Raw genomic sequence first — 18,914 nt, forward strand, 5'->3', positions numbered from 1 at the left:
TTAACTTTCCCTATTTAACACGTTATAACACGGAAACTAATTACCACACCAGTACCAAATATCACGGTATAAGTGTATATTTTTATTTTTATAATTAGAATAGCGAACGTTACCCTGTTGAAAAACACCCCCTAGAATGCTGTTCGTGGCTGGCAACAGAACAGATCGAATCACCAAAGTTGCAATCAGCATGTTTGGGATAACATCGAGAGAGTGCGACGGAGCAGATTGGTTTCTCATTATCCTTTAAACGATCAATCCACCTATCTGAATAGGTTTCAGGTTGTCTGTCGCTTCACTCTGCGATGGTAGATACTGATGTAGCCGACAAAAGCTGCGTTGATGAAAATTCGACTAAATACCTGCAAAGCCACATACTCCAGTCCACGGGCAGCAGCTAAAAGTTAAAAGCAGTAGCTAAAAGTTAAACTATCGAGCGTTCAGGATTCTTGCACGACTCGTTTGAAAAAAAATTTCTAAAATTTCCTTTAAGTTGGTTTAATGTCTTCACAACAAGGCTCTGAGCACCATCTACATCTACATCCATACTCCGCAAGCCACCTGACGGTGTGTGGCGGAGGGTACCTTGAGTACCTCTATCGGTTCTCCCTTCTATTCCAGTCTCGTATTGTTCGTGGAAAGAAGGATTGTCGGTATGCCTCTATGTGGGCTCTAATCTCTCTGATTTTATCCTCATGGTCTCTTCGCGAGACATATGTAGGAGGGAGCAATATACTGCTCGACTGCTCGGTGAAGGTATGTTATCGAAACTTCAACAAAAGCCCGTACCGAGCTACTGAGCGTCTCTCCTGCTGAGTCTTCCACTGGAGTTTATCTATCATCTCCGTAACGCTTTCGCGATTACTAAATGATACTGTAACGAAGCGTGCTGCTCTCCGTTGTATCTTCTCTATCTGTTCTATCAACCCGATCTGGTACGGGTCCCACACTGTTGAGCAGTATTCAAGCAACGGGCGAACAAGCGTACTGTAACCTACTTCCTTTGCTTTTGGATTGGATTTCCTTAGGATTCTTCCATTGAATCTCAGTCTGGCATCTGCTTTACCAACGATCAACTTTATATGATCATTCCATTTTAAATCACTCCTAATGCGTACTCCCAGATAATTTATGGAATTAACTGCTTCCAGTTGGTGACCTGCTATACTGTAGCTAAATGATAAAGGATCTTTATTTCTATGTATTCGCAGCACATTACACTTATCTACATTGAGATTAAATTGCCATTCCCTACACCATACGTCAATTCGTTGCAGATCCTCCTGCATTTCAGTACAATTTTCCATTGTTACAACCTCTCGATATACCACAGCACCATCCGCAAAAAGCCTCAGTGAACTTCCGATGTTATCCACAAGGTCATTTATGTATATTGTGAATAGCAACGGTGCTACAACACTCCCCTGCGGCACACCTGAAATCACTCTTACTTCGGAAGACTTCTCTCCATTGAGAATGACATGCTGCGTTCTGTTATTTAGGAACTCTTCAATCCAATCACACAATTGGTCTGATAGTTCATATGCTCTTACTTTGTTCATTAAACGACTGTGGGGAACTGTATCGAACGATTACTGGTTATTTATGTACCAAATTACATAAAGATTAACTGAGATACTGCGGAATGTAATGATTTTCAATATTTCTTGTTCATTATTTGCAAGGCAAAACTGGAGAGAATCTCGTCTGCCGTTAGGCGGCCAAAATGAAACATACTGAACTCATTCAGTGCTGTGAATTTTGGTAACCGAAATTAATTTTAACTTCGAAATTAATGAAAGATCAAAACTGAGATGTCTCTCCCATTTGCATTTAGTAACATGAATCGTCAGCGTAATGGCTGACTAAATCCTGGTAGGGGAGATGAGCTCCCTGCACTACGAAGTCCTGTAAAAACTTTGTCAATTATAGTTAATGGTTGCTATCCTGAGAGGTGACAACTAAGTCAATAATACACAGGTTATAATAACAATTTCTATTATATTCTTCAAAAATATAGATGAAACTTACGTTAATTATTAGACAGCACTACAATGGTGGCCTACCGCTAGACGAAACACAAACAGGAGAGATAGTTCAACCAAAGCATTGTCTCTGATCTTCATGGCCTATGTTACACAGAAATTATACCAAAAAACTGTGTTTTGTTAATTACATCGATATTTGTGTTCTGATAATAATAACTTATGATCTTTACTATTTGTTATACATCGCGCACACGTACACAGTCTTGAAATAACTTATAATTCACACGTCTCATAACAAAAACTTCCTTTCCCTTTCTCCAAATGTCCATTTCTGTGACGTACCGTCACACAGAGTTGGTAGCATTAATGTCCGGAGCATGGGGTGCATGATTTCCATGAGTTACAGCGCCAACCTCCAGTTCCGACTATGGCCACCAGGTGACGTGATCGGTCATCGTCATTCATGGGCTCACACACCTGACCAGTCGCAGTGCACTTGTTGACGAGTCATCATGAGCTTGGACAAAAGGAGCAGGGTTTCATTGGTGAAGCTCTATTATCAAAACAACAGTAATGCTGCAGCTGCACTTCGAGAATGTCGCCGACTGAAAGGATTACAGAAGGATCCTCTTTCTCCACCTGCTTTGCGGAGCGTGATGAAGTTCGAATCGACTGGAGAACTGGGCGTCGCTCCAGGAAGAGGCCGACAACTGGTTGCATCACAGTCACGACAGTTGAACATCCCGTGGTCCCCTGTATGGAAGGTGCTTCGAACCATTCTCAAATGGTATCCATACAAGATCCATATCTTACAGCAGCTTGCACCACTGGACGCACAACGACTTGTTGATTTCACTGTTTACTTTCCTGCAAGGATTGAAGTTGACGAGGGCTGCCCCTGGACCATCTTATGGACAGATGAAGCTCATTTTTCTCTGATGGGTGAGGCGAACACACAGATTTATCGACTGTGGGGATCTTCACCTCCAGTCACTGTGCATGAAGTACCTCTACGTCCGTCATTGGCCCATTCTTTTTTGAATAAGTTGATGCTCAAACATCAAAGACGTGCGGTGTGACTGGACAGCGTTACTGCGATATGGTTCGCCAGTATTCATAAACGCCCTACAGCAGAGAGACGCATTAAACTCAATAGTTTTCGGGCAAGATGGGGACCCACCGCACATCGCTCGAGAAGTTCACCTGCTTCTCCTAAACACATATGGAAGCGATCAAATTATCAGCCGGTCGTTTCCAAATGCTTGACCAGCACGATCATCTGATCTCACTTCCTGTGATTTTTGGTTGTAGGGTTACTCGGACTGGGTTTACCAGGGGAAGATTCACACACGTGCTGATCTGAAGCGCAGCATATCAAGAGAGGTAGCCGGCATACCCACGGGCATGCTTCGTTCTGCTGTGCAGAATGCAATCCTGCGCTTTCAGACTCTTCTGGTCGCCATTCTGAGTCCCTTTTGCAGCAGTATTGATACCGGTATGTAATGGTATGATGTACCATAGCAGCACTTTAAAAGTGTTGCAATTGAATTGATTCTGCATTATCTCTCTTCCCCATATCCTTTACATTAATGCTTCCAAGTTTGGTCCTCTTACAGTAATTACTTTCCGTATTATAACATGTTAACAGGGAAGGCTTAATTGTAAGCACCCGGTATAATGTCCTTACATGACATATACGACGCAGCGGACCCAGGGGAACTACAAAATTACACAAACGTCAATTTTACATTTTTAAGTGGAAGAACAGGATTTTTTAAACATTCAAGGACGATTTTAGCCAAAAGCTCTTGCAGTATGCATGTGCTGTAGCTCAGGCAGTTTCTGTAGGCCAATTTATGTTATCGGTTAATAGACCCCAAGACTCCCATGCCGATTTGATCCTCTCTACTTCGCCTGCACCACTGTGGTATATTGTAAACAGTTATCATTTTGACACGGTACATAGCCTATTTCATGAGTAACAACAAATAACTGAAGGCTAATTCGAATAGAAGATTCCATACAACATGTAGCCAATCATTATTGCTCGCAGGAATTCAGCTGTTACAGAAGGTAACCCTAACAAATACACACAGAAACGTTAAGAAAAGGCAGAATCACACCTTTGCTTTAACGCAATACCGAATTCTCCTTAGAACACCGCATGTAGCTCTTATGTGGTCATCTTGACGTTCCGTCTTCAGTTTTTTTCATTTGCAGACTTCGATTCTCAACCATCTTCACAGATGAACTTGTAATGCGGTTAAGTCCAGGGATATAGGTGGCCAAGAAACATGACTCTTTCTGCTGGTCCAACAGCCAGGGAATGTTAGCCTCAGATGGTGAGTCACCAGAAAGTGTGGGGTCCCTGTCACGCTGGAAAGTCATACCCTTTTTTTTTGTTTTTGAATCATCCGTCTTCTGATTGGTTTGATGCGTTCCATCACATTTCCTCTCTCGCGCGAGCTTCTTCACCTCACAGTGGCACTGGCAATCTACGTCCTCAATTATTTGCTGGATGTATTCTGCACATTTATTACCTCTACAGCTCCTTCTAGTAGCATGGACGTTATTCCCTGAAGTCTTAACAGCTGTCCAACCACCCTGTCCCTTCTTCTTGTCAGTGTTTTCCATATATCCCTTTCCTCGTCGATTCTGCGGAGAACCACCTCATTCTTTACCTTATCGGGAAGCCTAATTTCTAACACCTATCTTTGTAGCCAAAGAAAAACTCTTCCAATAATTCTGGAAGCTCAGGTTCAAGACAGTATACGTAACAGGGTCGTGAAAGATGATGCAGTAACTCGAAAGGACCAATGATCTGATTACCTCTTGCATCAAACCACACATTTACAGAGAGGCGCTTTTGAAAATGTCTCCACAAAGGAATATGGGTTTTCGTCGGACCACCAATGTGAGTTACAACTATTATTGATACAGTGATGAGAGAAAATAGCTTCATCAGTAAACAATGTTTATGTGATTACTTCGTGGTTTGCAATGAGAACGTGACAAAGTCCCAAACGTTCACTGTCGTCTCCTTCTCGGAGGTGTAGAATCCGCTGTAAATAAGGATAAAGGCTGTTCGTGCCTGATGTCCTTTATATTCTCGTATATGTAATTGGTACTGATAGGAAGGTGACGGTGAGTGGCTCTCTGCCAGAGGTGGGTGGAGGTGCAGACGATGTGGACAGCCATTCTATTGTTAAAACCTCCATTACGGGGAAGACTAATCTGATGACGTGATAGAAGAAGAAACAGGAGTCGATATAGTAAAGATAGGAGATTCCGTATTAGAATCAGAATTTAAAAGAGCTTTGGAAGACTTAAGATCGAAGAAGGCAGAAGGTGTAGATAACATACCATCAGAATTTCTAAAATCAATGGGGGGAGTGGCAACGAAACCACTAGGATGTATGAGTGTTGCGGTATAGGGCCTACCGTCTGATATTCAGAAAAACATCACACACACATTTGCGAAGATTACAAGAGCCGACAAGTGCGATAATATCGCACAGTCATCTTAAGAGCTTATGCATCTACATTGCTGACCACATAAAGAAGAATGGAAAAGGCAATTGAGGATGTGTTAGATGACGATCAGTCTGGCTTTAGGAAAGATAAAGGCACCAGAGAGACAGTTTGGACATTGGGGTTGATCATGGGAAAAAAAAAAACATAAAAAAATCAAGACACGTTCATAAGATTCGTCGACCTGGAAAGAGCATTCATCAATGTCAAATGGTGCAAGATTTTCGAAACCCTGAGGAAAATAAAGATAAACTATAGGGAAAGATGGATGATAAGCAATACGTACAAGAGCCAAGAGGGAACAAAAGGAGTGGAACACTAAGAACGAAGTACTTGCATTAGAAATGTGTAAGACAGGGATGTAGTCTTCGTCCCTTACTGTTCAAAAGCAATGAAGGAAATAAAAGGAATGTTCATGGTGAAAGGATATCAGTGACAAGATTCGGTGGTGACATTGCTAACCTCATGGAAGTGAAGAAGAATTACAGAATTGGATGAATGGAATGGACAGTCTAATGAGTACAGAATATGGATTGAGAGTACATCTGTGCTGGTGTAAGCTGGCGCCAGCGCACCATGTGGCGAAGAGGTTGTGAGAAGATCGACAGAGGCCAACAACAGACTCACAGGAAACGCGCCGACAACGCCCTCTTGCCAGTATTTAAGGTCGCCACTGCGGAGCGGAGAGCGAGTCTGTCGGACTGAGCAAGTTCCAGTGTCATCAGCAGCAGCCCAGTGGGAATCGCAGCAGCACTTAGCTCCGCCGCTAACTCAGAGAAAGGCAGCACATAGCAACCCTAACAGTGTACATAGCGGGCTTTGTGCTTCACCAGCAGTGAGGCTAACGTGGATTGGGTTCTTTTGAGGGAGGAGACCAGACAGCGAGGTCATCGATCTCATCGGATTAGGAGAGGAAGTTGGCCTTGCCCTTTCGAAGGAACCATCTCGGCATTTGCCTGGAGCGATTTAGGGAAATCACAGAAAACCTAAATCAGGATGGCCGTACACGGGATTGAACCGTAGTCCTCCCGAATGCAAGGCCAGTGTGCTAGCCACTGCGCTACCTCACTCGGTGGCTAACATGGACTACACTGACGAGCACGCACGACAACAAATATCTTGAGTTAAGTAAACTTCCCATTCTTGTGAATAAAGAACCCAGTTAATCTATGCTTGCAATTTGTGTTACAGAAAGCGGATACCGACCACCAAACAACATCCTATCCTTGTTCCCATCGTACAGCTCTACACAGACAATGAGACGACATAAAGCTATCGAAGCAATACAAAGCTAATGAGAAATAGCAAAAATGACAACAGTGAGAAACTTAATATCGGGATTAGTGATGATGAAGTAGATTAAGTCAAGGAGTTCTGCTACCTAGGCAGCAAAATAACAGAGCAGGAAGGACATGAAAAGTAGACTAGCACCAGCAAAAAGGCAATTCCTGGCCAAGAGAAATCTAGTAGTATCAAACATAGGCCTTAATTTGAGGAAGAAATTTCTGAGAACGTATGTCTGGAGCACAGCATTGTAAGCTATTGAAAAACAGACTGTGGGAAAACCAGAGATGACGAGAATCGAATCATTTGGGATGTGGTGTTACAGAAGAATGTTGAAAATTAGGTGGACTGATAAGGAATAGGGAGGTTCTCCACAGAATCGGTGAGGAAAGGAATGTATGGAAAACACTCACAAGGAGGCACAGGGTGGTAGGACATTTGTTAAGATTTCAGGGAATAGCTTCCATGGTACAAGAGGGAGCTGTAGACGGTGAAAACTGTAGAGGAAAACAGAGACTGGAATACATCCAGCAAATAGTTGAGGATGTATGTTCCAATTGCTGTGGTGAGATTGAAGAGGTTGGCACGGGAGAGGAAATCATGACAAGCTGCATCAAACCAGTCAGAAGACTGATGACTCAAAAACGTTCAGCAGTGTATCTGCAGTAGGTATTCAGCAGGTGGGTGGTGATGACCCTCGGACTTGAGCCCACTGGCACAGATATACAGAAGCTGGCGTTACTTATGGACTGAAGTGTACAGATTTTGCTACCTCAGCATTGTGGCTGGTGGCTGCTGGCTGACTTGGGATGGCAGGGAAGCAATGCGTTGACCAGTAGCTCGAATGGGCAGGCTGAATCAGTGGGACTTCTAGAGTGATGAACATGGAACCACTGATTGGAGAGCAGGTGTGGGCTGCCAGGGGCTGGGCAGTCAGTCGTTCATTGGTGGTTCACATCCTGATCAGGGCTGTGGAGGTAGTGGCTGTGTCATGAATATGGTGTCGACCGGTGCAGGCTAGGGTCATTACACAAGTCAGCTGTACTCATGATGACATGCCATTCCTGGTGCGTTTAAATACTGTTGTTTGGCACTGACTGTGTCATGTGGAAATGTCTTTAACAATGGCAGTGTTCGATGATGATGATGATCTGTTTGTGGGGCACCCAACTGTGTGGTCATCAGCACCTGTAAAACGTCCTAGTTTTTGGCGACAGTCCAATTTTTGGCCACAGTACAATTTTTGGCCACAGTCCAATGTAGCCACTGTAACAAATGATGATGCTGCAACGATGAGGACAACACAAACACCCAGTCCCCAGGCAGAGGAAATCCCCAACCTAGCTGGGAATAGAACCCGGGCCCCTGTGATCCAGAACGAGCAACGTTAGCGACTAGACCATGAGCTGCAGAAGCCAATGCTCTAGGTGAGGATGTCTTCACGAGGATGGAGCTCGATATGAAAGTGGCCCAGCAGCCTGCAGTTGCTGCTTTTACAGCTCATTATCTGTGTTTGGCTGTGACTGCAGGCTGGGTACAATTTTGGACTGTGAATGTGTTTCATTCTGTTACATATGTTGTGCAAGTTCTGCATGGCCTTGATGAAGGACAATGTTCTACCAACTGAATAAAGTCCTCCAGTTCATCAAATGGTTCAAATGGCTCTGAGCACTATGGGACTTAACATCTGAGGTCATCAGTCCCTTAGAACTCAGAACTACTTAAACCTAACTAACCTAACGACATCACACACATCCATGCCCGAGGCAGGATTCGAACCTGCGACTGTAGCGGTCGTGCGGTTCCAGGCTGAAGCGCCTAGAACCGCTCGGCCACACCAACCAGCCTCCAGTTCATCCACACACTGTGCATTAGCATCTTCAGATGAGATATTACTGCTGGGCTGTGCACCAGTCTTACACAGTTTAGTGAAAATATGAATAAACTTCTTTGAATTTGCTATACTGGTATTAGGAAATCTTTTAACATACTCTCTACAAGCAGCAGTAGTATTTCCGTATTGAGGAACTGAAAATACTTGCATCACGCTAAATGATTCAGTAGTATTGGCCAGCGAATCACAGTCACAATCTCAGCTAAAAAATTCCACTACCTAAACTCAAATGCTACTTCACAACTTGAACCCCAAAACAAATAGAAAACTGATAAAGCCATAGTAACTTGAGCATCCACATGGGAAATGTAAACTTCACTCTTTAACCAGGTGTATCTTTCTAACCAATAATATTTGGATAAATTATTTGGGATATTTTATTCGAATTAGTCTATATATCACCTCCTAAATGTTTCTACTCGCTCCAAAACACGCTGTGTATAGGGTGTGTTAGTACAACTGAAAAGAGAAGTTTCTCCACAGAATTGGCGATGAAAGTAACACATTGAAAACACTGACTTGAAAAGGGGACAGGAATATAGCACATATGTTAAGGCATCAAGGAATAACTTCCATGGCACAAGAAATTGTGGTAGAGGACAAAAATTACACTGCCTGACAAAATAAATAAATAAATAAATAAATAAATAAAAATAGGTGAAGCACCCATAAGACATGGTCAGTTGTCACTGTACCTTCACACACATACACACCATTGGCGGTTATGTACATAATTAGAGATGCAATTCTCTGTTACTTAGAGCTGTAATCAGGCCTTTTAGGATACACAAGGGATATGAACAGGGTCAAACGGTGAGTGATCACCGCGATAAATACTGAGATGGTGTGTATACATTTGGCATGGTGTTATCAGCACCCAACATTGTTGAAGGAGGCCAAGTTGTGGGACTCCACTTGCCCAGCTGCTAGAATGATGCGATATCCAAATTTGTGAGTCATTCTGATGTGATGGTGGCCCAATGTTGGACTGCATGGGAGTGTTAGGGTAGACACACTCGTCAAAGTTCTGGATGACCACGCCACATTACCACGAGGCACGATCTTCACATTGTGCACCAAACACATTGCAAACCCTTTACATCTGCACATCCTCGGATAAGTAATGGATTCCTTGTGACATTCTGTACCAGCCCATACCATAGGTTGGAGACTAGCAGTCGGACTAGGGAGTTACCGTTCCATGTGTATGCGTCTGTCAACATCATGTCTGGAGCGGTGCTATGACCAGGAAGCATGGACTGCTGATGACTGTCATGTTCAGCAATGAATTGTGGATCTGAATTATCCCAGGTGACCATTGTCAGAAAGTGTGGTGGCAACCTGGGTGAGGTCTCAATCTTCTAATGTTTTGGAGAGGCTCAGTGGTGTTACTCCATGCATCATGGTAAGCCATTGGCTATGACTCTTGCTGAGGGAACTCTGAAGGTGTAATGGCACGCCATAGGCATCCTTTGACCCCATAAGTTACTGTCAGATGACAGTATTGTGGTCTTGTCTGTCAACAGAGACACGCTTCCCCAGACGTAGCATGTGTTTCTGTGAATGGTCCGTGTGATGTTGAGGTACTTCTGTGACCAGCGCGATGTTCAGAACTGTCTGTGAGAGAGCTTGTACTGGTCCGTCTTGCATGTTATTCGGTCCCAGTGCCAATATCCAAAATATCAAGGTCCATTTACAGCACCTGTGGGCCAGTCTACTTCAGAAGAGGATACCGTGGCTTTATACACACTTCTTAACCGAATGAGTACATGCATGCACCACCCTTTGTGGGGGTGCAATGTAATACTGACAAGTTCTTTGCAAATCTCAGAATTTGTAATCAATGAGACAATATCACATACTCTCTCAACCCGTGAAATTTCATCTCGTTTCCTCCTCCCTTTCCAGGCACTTCACTTCTTGTGTCAAGCAGTGTGAATGAGAAGACAGATATTGTTATACACTGGTAGGCCACAATATTATGACTATCGATATAAACCTATCCAGGCAACAGCAGCATCACCTGTTGAGGAATGACTGCTAGTCAGACACAAGTACAGTACATCTAGAATCAATAGACACATGTATGGTGCATCTAGAATCAATGAGTGTGCTGTCTGTGTGTAGACTGGGGAAGGCATGCAATTTATCTGAGTTTGATGGAGGGTAGATTATGATTGCCTGGTATGAGCATTTCGGAGAATGGAAGATTTGTCAGGTATTTGAGGAGTGCTGCGATGAGTGTCTTCAACATGTGGCAAAGCTATGCTGAAACCACATCCAGACACTGCAGGGTTGGCTTGCCACCCCTCATTACAGATGTCAGACATTGTAGGTTGGGTAAATTGGTAAAACAGGACAGACAGCAAATTGTGGCAGAACTAGTATCAGACTTTAATGCTAAGCAGAGTGAAACTGTGTCTGAAGACACATTGCACGGAGCACTCCAAACAGCGGGTCTGCACAGCCGATGACCCATGCATATTCCAATGCATGAGAACTGAAATGGGCACATGACCATGGGCGCTGGACATTGACACGGTGGCAAATCATTGCATAGTCTTCCAGGAGAACAACTCCTTGAAACCTGTACTGTAAGACTGAGACAAGCTGGCAGTGGCTCCAGTGCTCTGGGGAATCTATGGGTCCAGTGGGGCTTGTACAAGGCACCATGACAGCCAAGGAGTATCGTACATTGGCTGCATACCATGCACACCCCTTCATGACAATCATATTTCTCGATGGCAGTGGCATTTTTCAACAAGAAAATGCGCCATGTTACAAGGCCAGGACTGTGGTGGAGAGGTTTGAGGAACATAGTGACGAGTTCCAGTTGATGTGCTTGCCCCCAACTATTCAGATATGAACCTGATTGAACACATTTGGGATGTGGTTGAACGTGGCATCACAACTCTTTGCACCCCCTTCCAGGAGTTTGACAGATTCAGGTGTCTTGCGTGGGCAAATGTGATGCCAACTCCCTTTATCGACCTACCAAGTCCTCATTGCTTCCGTGCATAAAAGGAATTCGTTGAACTTCAGTTACACAAAAAATCAGTCTAATCTAAAAGCTATGAAATAAATACCTAGGTACTACAATTACAAGCAACTTAAATTGGAAGGAACACACAGAAAATGTTGTGAGGAAGGCTAACCAAAGACTGCGTTTTTTGGCAGGACACTTAGAAAATCTGACAGATCTACTAAGGAGACTGCCTACACTAAACTTGTCCGTCCTCTTTTAGAATACTGCTGCAAGGTGTGCAGCAGATAGGACCGACGGAGTACATCGAAAACGTTCAAAGAAGGGCAGCACGTTTTGTATTATCGCGAAATATGGGAGAGAGTGTCACAGAAATGATACAGGATTTGGGCTGGACATCATTAAAAGAAAGACGTTTTTGGTTGCGACGGAATCTTCTTACGAAATTCCAATCACCAACTTTCTCCTCCAAATGCGAAAATATTCTGTTGACACCGACCTACATATGGAGAAACGATCACCACGATCTAATAAGGGAAATCAGAGATCGCATGGAAAGATATAGGTGTTTGTTCTTACGCACACTATAAGAGATTGGAATAATAGAGAATTGTGAAGCTGGTTCGATGAACCCTCTGCCAGGAACTTAAATGTGATTTGCAGAGTATCCATGTAGATGTAGACGACGCGTCGCCACTGTTACCTGTGCCCAATGTGGACATACTGGCTACTAGATAGGTGGCCACAATGTTCTGGCTGATCATTGTATATTCAACAGATAACTGATACGTTTTGTAAGTGTTACTGTGAGATGATTAGTTTGCACAAGAGAGAAATTTGTCAAACCAATTAGAAGACTGAGATAAAAAAATTATATGTAGGCAGGAAGAGGGTGTGAGTTCTACAACTGTAGTACATAAGAATATGTAAATGGTAGCACAAAGTTCTGGTTTAGGGACAGGAACTCTTCTTGGAGTAGGATTACGTGGTTGTGGGAAAACAGATGTGTTGGTAAACATGACAGTGACCTAAGGTTGGAAAAAATGGAGAGAAAAAGTGGGGTTTGGTCTTCAGGTATAAAAGACACTGACGTTGGTACCATATGTGTTATCATACGGCGAGAAAGTTGGTGGTAGTAATTATGTAATAAATGTAGTTGTGTATAACCAGTTTCATGTTAGTTTATTATGGAAGGATGTGAATAAATGCTAATATGGGTAAAAGTCAACATAGTTCATTAGGTCAGAAAGAGAGAACCCGTCTGAGATTTTTAAACATATATTGCACAGTGTTCAGAGGTAGCTGGTGCAGTAGTAACCCATGTTAAAAATACTTGACCATCCCAATTATCCTGCACAGGTATGTGTTCGACAAGCAGACGGAGACAGAGTACATCTGCCGTCCGACATGTAAAGTCAAGTGTGAGAATGGGAAGTGTGTGGCACCCAACACGTGCGCCTGCCTCGAGGGCTACGAGTTGACCACCAGCACCACCTGCAGCCCCATCTGCCAGCACGTGTGCTCAAATGGCGACTGTGTGGCGCCGGACACGTGCCGCTGTCACCCGGGCTACCAGCTGGACCTTCAGGACGCGACCAACTCTACGTGTCTGCCCATGTGCCAGTTGGCCTGCATCAATGGCCACTGCACAGCTCCGGACACATGCAGCTGCTTTGATGGCTATGTGGGTCCCATGCCATCCAACAGTAGCCTAGAGTCTAGCAGGTAACGTCATCATGTATAAAAATATTTCATTGGGTAGGAGATCGACAGTCCCACTACAGGATAATCCTACTTAAGAAAGTTATTTACTTGTTCCATAGATCATTTGAACGATTCTTTTATGGAAATGTGTAACCAATCACTTCACAGGATATGTACACATGATTAGTGTTAACATTAATGAGAACATTAGTTTTTAATCCTCCTCTTTTAGCTATACGTAAAACCAAATTTTTTTTACAGTTTCCAATTTATTTAGAAATTTGTCCATGGAATAGAAATGATTTTAGGTTAGATTTAAAATTTGCTTTGTGACCTGTCAGGCACTTTATTTTATTGGACAAATGATCAAAGATGTTCGTTCCTCTGTACTTAACACCTTCGTGACCCACTGACAGCTTGAGTATTGGGTAATAATTCTCACTTTTCCCCTCTAGCGTTGTTGGTCTGGACATCACAGTTGTTCTCAAATTATTATTATTTATGACGAATTTCATGAGCGAATATACCTGTATGTACTGTGACGCCCATTTAAAATGTCTAGCGCCTTGGAGAGATGCCTAAGTGACATCTATAGATGAACACCACATATTACTCTTACTGCTGACTTTTGTGCAATCAACAGTTTCTTTCGAACTAGTCGGACAACCTTTCAATAATTCTTTGGCAAACATCATTTACAATATCTTCTGTTTCTTTCTCTCTAATGAGATTATTATAACATTAACATCATTTGCATAAAGTACTGATAAAGCTTGTTGAATGTTATGATGAAGGTCATTCACATACATAAGAAATAGAAGAGGACCCAGATTGAACCTTGTAAGACTCTCTTTGTGGTTTCTTCCCAGGCACCGAAATTTTCTACCCTTCCAACATTGTTTGAATTGTCAGTTGGCAAGACTCAGCACAACCAGGAGCACCTCCGAAGATGTCCAGTGTAGCCTTGGACGAAACGTCAGGGATTTAAGGGTTCCAAGGGCCACGGACATACAACACAAAAAATTCTCTGCATTGTTTGAATTATTCAGAACAACTTTTTTGTACTCTGTTTGTTAAATGTGATTCGGCAGAGCTTGAGTTTTTCTGAGTAACTTGATCTTCATAATCAACGCCTTGGAAGGATCAGATAAATAGCAACAGGCGATATTTTACTATTTAAGGCTTGCACTATTTAACGAGTGAATGTACAAATAGCATTCTCAGTTGAGTGACCTATCTGGTCATCGGCACCTCTGCTGTATACTGAGATGCACATCATGTGATTAGGACTTAAGTGTAGAAAATTTTTTAAAGTTTTGTTTTTGTCAGGAATGCTGTTCAAGCCGTTACTAAGGACATTTTCGAATAGTGCTGGGGGGATTGACTTTCAATGTTTACCAGAACAAATGCTTTATAGTATCAACAATTTATCCATCTGCCTCAAATACAAGATTTAAACAAGATTCAATTCTGTTTTAGCTTCTACATACGGAATTACCCATACGAAATGATATTTATATCATATGCATGCCTGTATTATTCTCTGAACAACACTTGTATGATAACATATAAGAGTATCTCTGTGGACAATACAAATAATTATCACATCACCAATCATATACTTTTTTATTTGTGTGTATTAGAGGAAGAGAGAGAGAGAAAGAGAGAGAGAGAGAGAGAGAGAGAGAGAGAGAGAGAGAGAGAGGGGAGGGGGGAGAGAGAGTGTTCCATGATGGCTCTAGAATGTTTCGAAGAATTCAACTAAACATATAATCCCTCATGTGGAAAAGAATACTCATGGGGAACGCATTAGTTTTACAGCACTGTTAAGAGCGGAGGGAATGTGCAAAGTTATTAGCATGTAAGAATTTGGTCATGTGCTTCACAGTGTTTACATTTTACCATGTGTATGAATTAGGTACTTTTCTATATTCCACAATCTTGCAGTTAATATATAATGTTGATCTTGACACAAATTATCATGACTTGATGCAAATCCGGCAATTCATGTCTTTTTTTACCTGATAGTCTTTGTTTGACAGACTGACTTTTTAAGATACTGAGGTACAACTATTATGAAAATCATGATTTTCAAAAATATTGATTGGCTGTAACCCATCGTTTCCTTAAAATAACATTGTTACCGTGGAATCCATCGTCTTTCGTGCTTTTGGGCTGCCAGGTTGCAGTTATGATGTTTCACTGCTGGGAGTGTACACAGGGATGGAGAGGAAACTATTCCTATTTGAAACTACTGTAAGGTTTCTGTAAATATGTAACACTTAGTAGCCTATAGGTCATTGAGCGACATATCCCTCCACTTCAGATATCTTTACAGCAATACCTCCATCAGCCCTGAAGCCAGTGCGGAAGCCTTCAACAACACCTGCCTGCCCATCTGCACCTCTGAATGTCTCAATGCCACGTGTGTGCTGCCTGACACATGTGAGTGCCTGGATGGCTACGAGCTGGACCCTGAAGACGCCACAAACTCCACGTGTCGTCCCATGTGCGAGGCCACTTGTGTCAACGCCAACTGCACAGCGACCAACACATGCTCCTGCCTGGAGGGGTTCCAGATGGACCCTAACGACCCGTCCAACAGTACCTGCCGACCTCTCAGCCAGTCGCTAGCGCTCTGTTCAGGGGAAGCATGCCACAGTTCTGGTAAAGTACTACAGTTATTACTCCTTACATTTGACAACTCAATCAGATTCACTTTAATGACATGAACAGCAGAGCACTTATGTGATTGGATTGGAGAGTTAGTAGTAGCAAATAGAACACAGTATGTCGTTATTAATGGAAAGGAATTTTCAGACATGGAAAGGACTTCGGGTGTACTGCAAAGGAGTGTTATCTGTTATAAGGGTGTCCCAGAAATGTTGCAGCCAACTTCTAAGGGAGGTGGGGAACACCAAAGTTTGAGCATTGCACAGCAACCCATGGCCACAAATGTCAGAGTTAAGTGGTAGCAGACGTTGAAGATCGAAAAGGAAAATAGTGATGTGTTAGAAACTTTTATTGGACATAATGAGTATGCTTGGTGTTCAGCATGAAAACACGTCAAATGTTACAACAGATGCTCAATGTCTGCACAATCGGACACTATGCATACCTGACACCAATAGGGCACTGACTGCTGGACATGCTCAAACACACTGGGAGTTTCTTTGCTTGTAGCAGCTGGGCAGACGATTCTTGTGAGAAATCCATTTTACGTGCCACCAGATCAAGATACATGATAGATTTCATGGTTCCTCACAGAAAGAAGCTGAGGCTCCATAAATCCAGTGAGTGGGGTGGGTGGCAGGGAACTAGTCCACCACAACTAATCCACCGATACGGGAATAACCTGTTCAAATGGTTGTGAAAGAGAGTCCAAAATGGTATGTATCACAAACCTGGTGGGACTGAGATGTATATCTCAAAAAATGGTTCGAATGGCTCTGAGCACTATGGGGCTTAACTTCTGAGGTCATCAGTCCACTAGAACTTAGAACTACTTAAACCTAACTAACCTAAGGACATCACACACATCCATGCCCGAGGCCGGATTCGAATCTGCGATCGTAGTGGTTGTGTGGTTCCAGACCATAGCTCCTAGAACCGCTTGGCCACTCCAGCCGGCATGTATATCTCAATGCAAGAATCATCAGCACAGCAGCTCCAATCAAAGAAACTCCTGGAAGGTTTGAGCATGTCTGGTAGTCAATGATCCGTTGGTGTCAGGCATACAAGTTGTCCTGTGGTACAAACTTAGAGCTTCTGTTGTAACATTAGAGATGTATTCATGTCATACACCATGTGTACTATTATATACAACAAATATTTCAAATGCATCACCCTTTTGTTTCATTTATGATATTAGACCTCCTCTACAACTGCTCCTGATGTTTGTGGCCATGGGCTGCTTAGCAATTCTCAATCCTTATGATGTGCCCCACCTCCCCTGAAGGTTTGTTGCAACATTTCTGGAAAACCCTGCATATGTAAAGCAGAGTGTATGTGTGTATGTCCAGGATCTCCTCCAAAACTCCTGGACCTATTTCAATCAAATTTGACATGGAAACAACAGGCCTCATGAGAATCAGCACTGTGGGGCTTATAATCTCCTAGCTCTAAATGAAATGGAGATACAGAGAAAAAACGTGTTGCTTACCATCCCCTGGTGTACGGGCTGCCTTGCTTGGCAGGCGTGTTGTGTGGACCTGCCAAATCAACCTACTTTGCAGGGCAGCCTACTTGTGAGAGGCAAGACAGTTTTCTGGGCCATCCATGACATGTATATTGTGTTGGACTAGTACTGGACTGCCTTATCGAACTGCTCCACATTGTGGCCTGTATGTCAGGGGCAAATAAAAGATTTTCAAGCATTAGTTTTCTAGCCTGCACTTCATGACAGGAATGTTGTTTGTAATGTCGGTCCACTTTAATGAAATGGGTTGCAGGGGCTACACATGCTGATGAGATGGTTAGAGGAAGGAATGGACAGAGTGAGAGGGAGAAGGAAATGAACGAAAGAAGAGGATGAGGGGAAGGTGCACGAGCCAGGTAGACAGTGTACAATGTTCAAATGTGCGGGAATTCCTAAGGGACCAAACTGCTTAGGACACCGGTTCCTAGACTTACACACTACTTAAACTAACTTATGGTAAGAACAACAACAACACACACACACACACACACACACACACACACACACACACACACACACACACACACACACACACACACACACCCATGCCTGAGGGAGGCCTCGAACCTCTGGCAGGAGTGACCACACAGTCCATGACATGACACCCCAAACTGCGCAGCTACTCTGCGCTCCTGGACAGTGTAGAGAGGAGTGGTAGACAGCTATAGCTGGGGAGAGAGAAAGGGGGGAGAGGGGGGGAGAGGGAGAGGGAGAGGGAGAGCGAGAGAGAGAGAGAGAGAGAGAGAGGGGGGGGAGGGGCTGGTGAGATGGAGGGTGGAGAACAATATGCTCAGAGAAAGGGGGTGGAGGAAATGGACGAGTGGAGGAGTAGTAAGAGATGAAGAGGCAGAGAGAGTGGAGAGGAGGAGATCGAACCCTTTCTAATTCTATAAGTTATCTCAGTAAATTTCTGCATCATTGCAAAGTTGTTAAATCCTTCTTGACTCACCCTGTGTGTTACTGCCTGAGAAAAGTTGAAGCCACTAGTGGAAGAGGAAACAAAATAAAGCCCACAGATTGAGAGGCTATGTGATGTTACTTAAGATGTTACATATTCGAGTCAAATTGTCTTATAATTTGGCACTAAGAGCCCACTTATCAGTATAATGTTACACCACCTCTCACGTTCATGCACGTACTAATTCGATTGTGTAGGGAGTCATAAAGCCTTACTTCCCTCTCCTCAGACAAGCTGGTCACAACTGTTGTAATCGTCCCTTGACATCCGGGACATTTACATCCGAACTGATGCCACACACATTCGACCAGGGACAGATCTGGGGATCTTGCAGGCTGTGAGAGTAGCTCAACACTACGCAGACAGTTCATAGA

General features: G+C 43.3%; 1 protein-coding gene across 2 annotated transcripts in view; it reads left to right on the forward strand.

Annotated features, from left to right (window-relative positions):
• LOC126215276 (epidermal growth factor-like protein) overlaps nucleotides 1-18,914 on the forward strand; it is a 188,235-nt gene that overhangs the window by 122,849 nt on the left and 46,472 nt on the right. For both annotated transcript variants that reach the window (XM_049941964.1, XM_049941965.1), the window contains exons 6-7: nucleotides 13,040-13,405; nucleotides 15,723-16,051. In XM_049941964.1, coding sequence (XP_049797921.1) covers nucleotides 13,040-13,405; nucleotides 15,723-16,051 — 695 coding nt within the window. The remainder of the gene's footprint in view (nucleotides 1-13,039; nucleotides 13,406-15,722; nucleotides 16,052-18,914) is intronic.

This window comes from Schistocerca nitens, chromosome 12, assembly GCF_023898315.1.
Source record: "Schistocerca nitens isolate TAMUIC-IGC-003100 chromosome 12, iqSchNite1.1, whole genome shotgun sequence".
NCBI classification, from domain to species: domain Eukaryota; kingdom Metazoa; phylum Arthropoda; class Insecta; order Orthoptera; family Acrididae; genus Schistocerca; species Schistocerca nitens.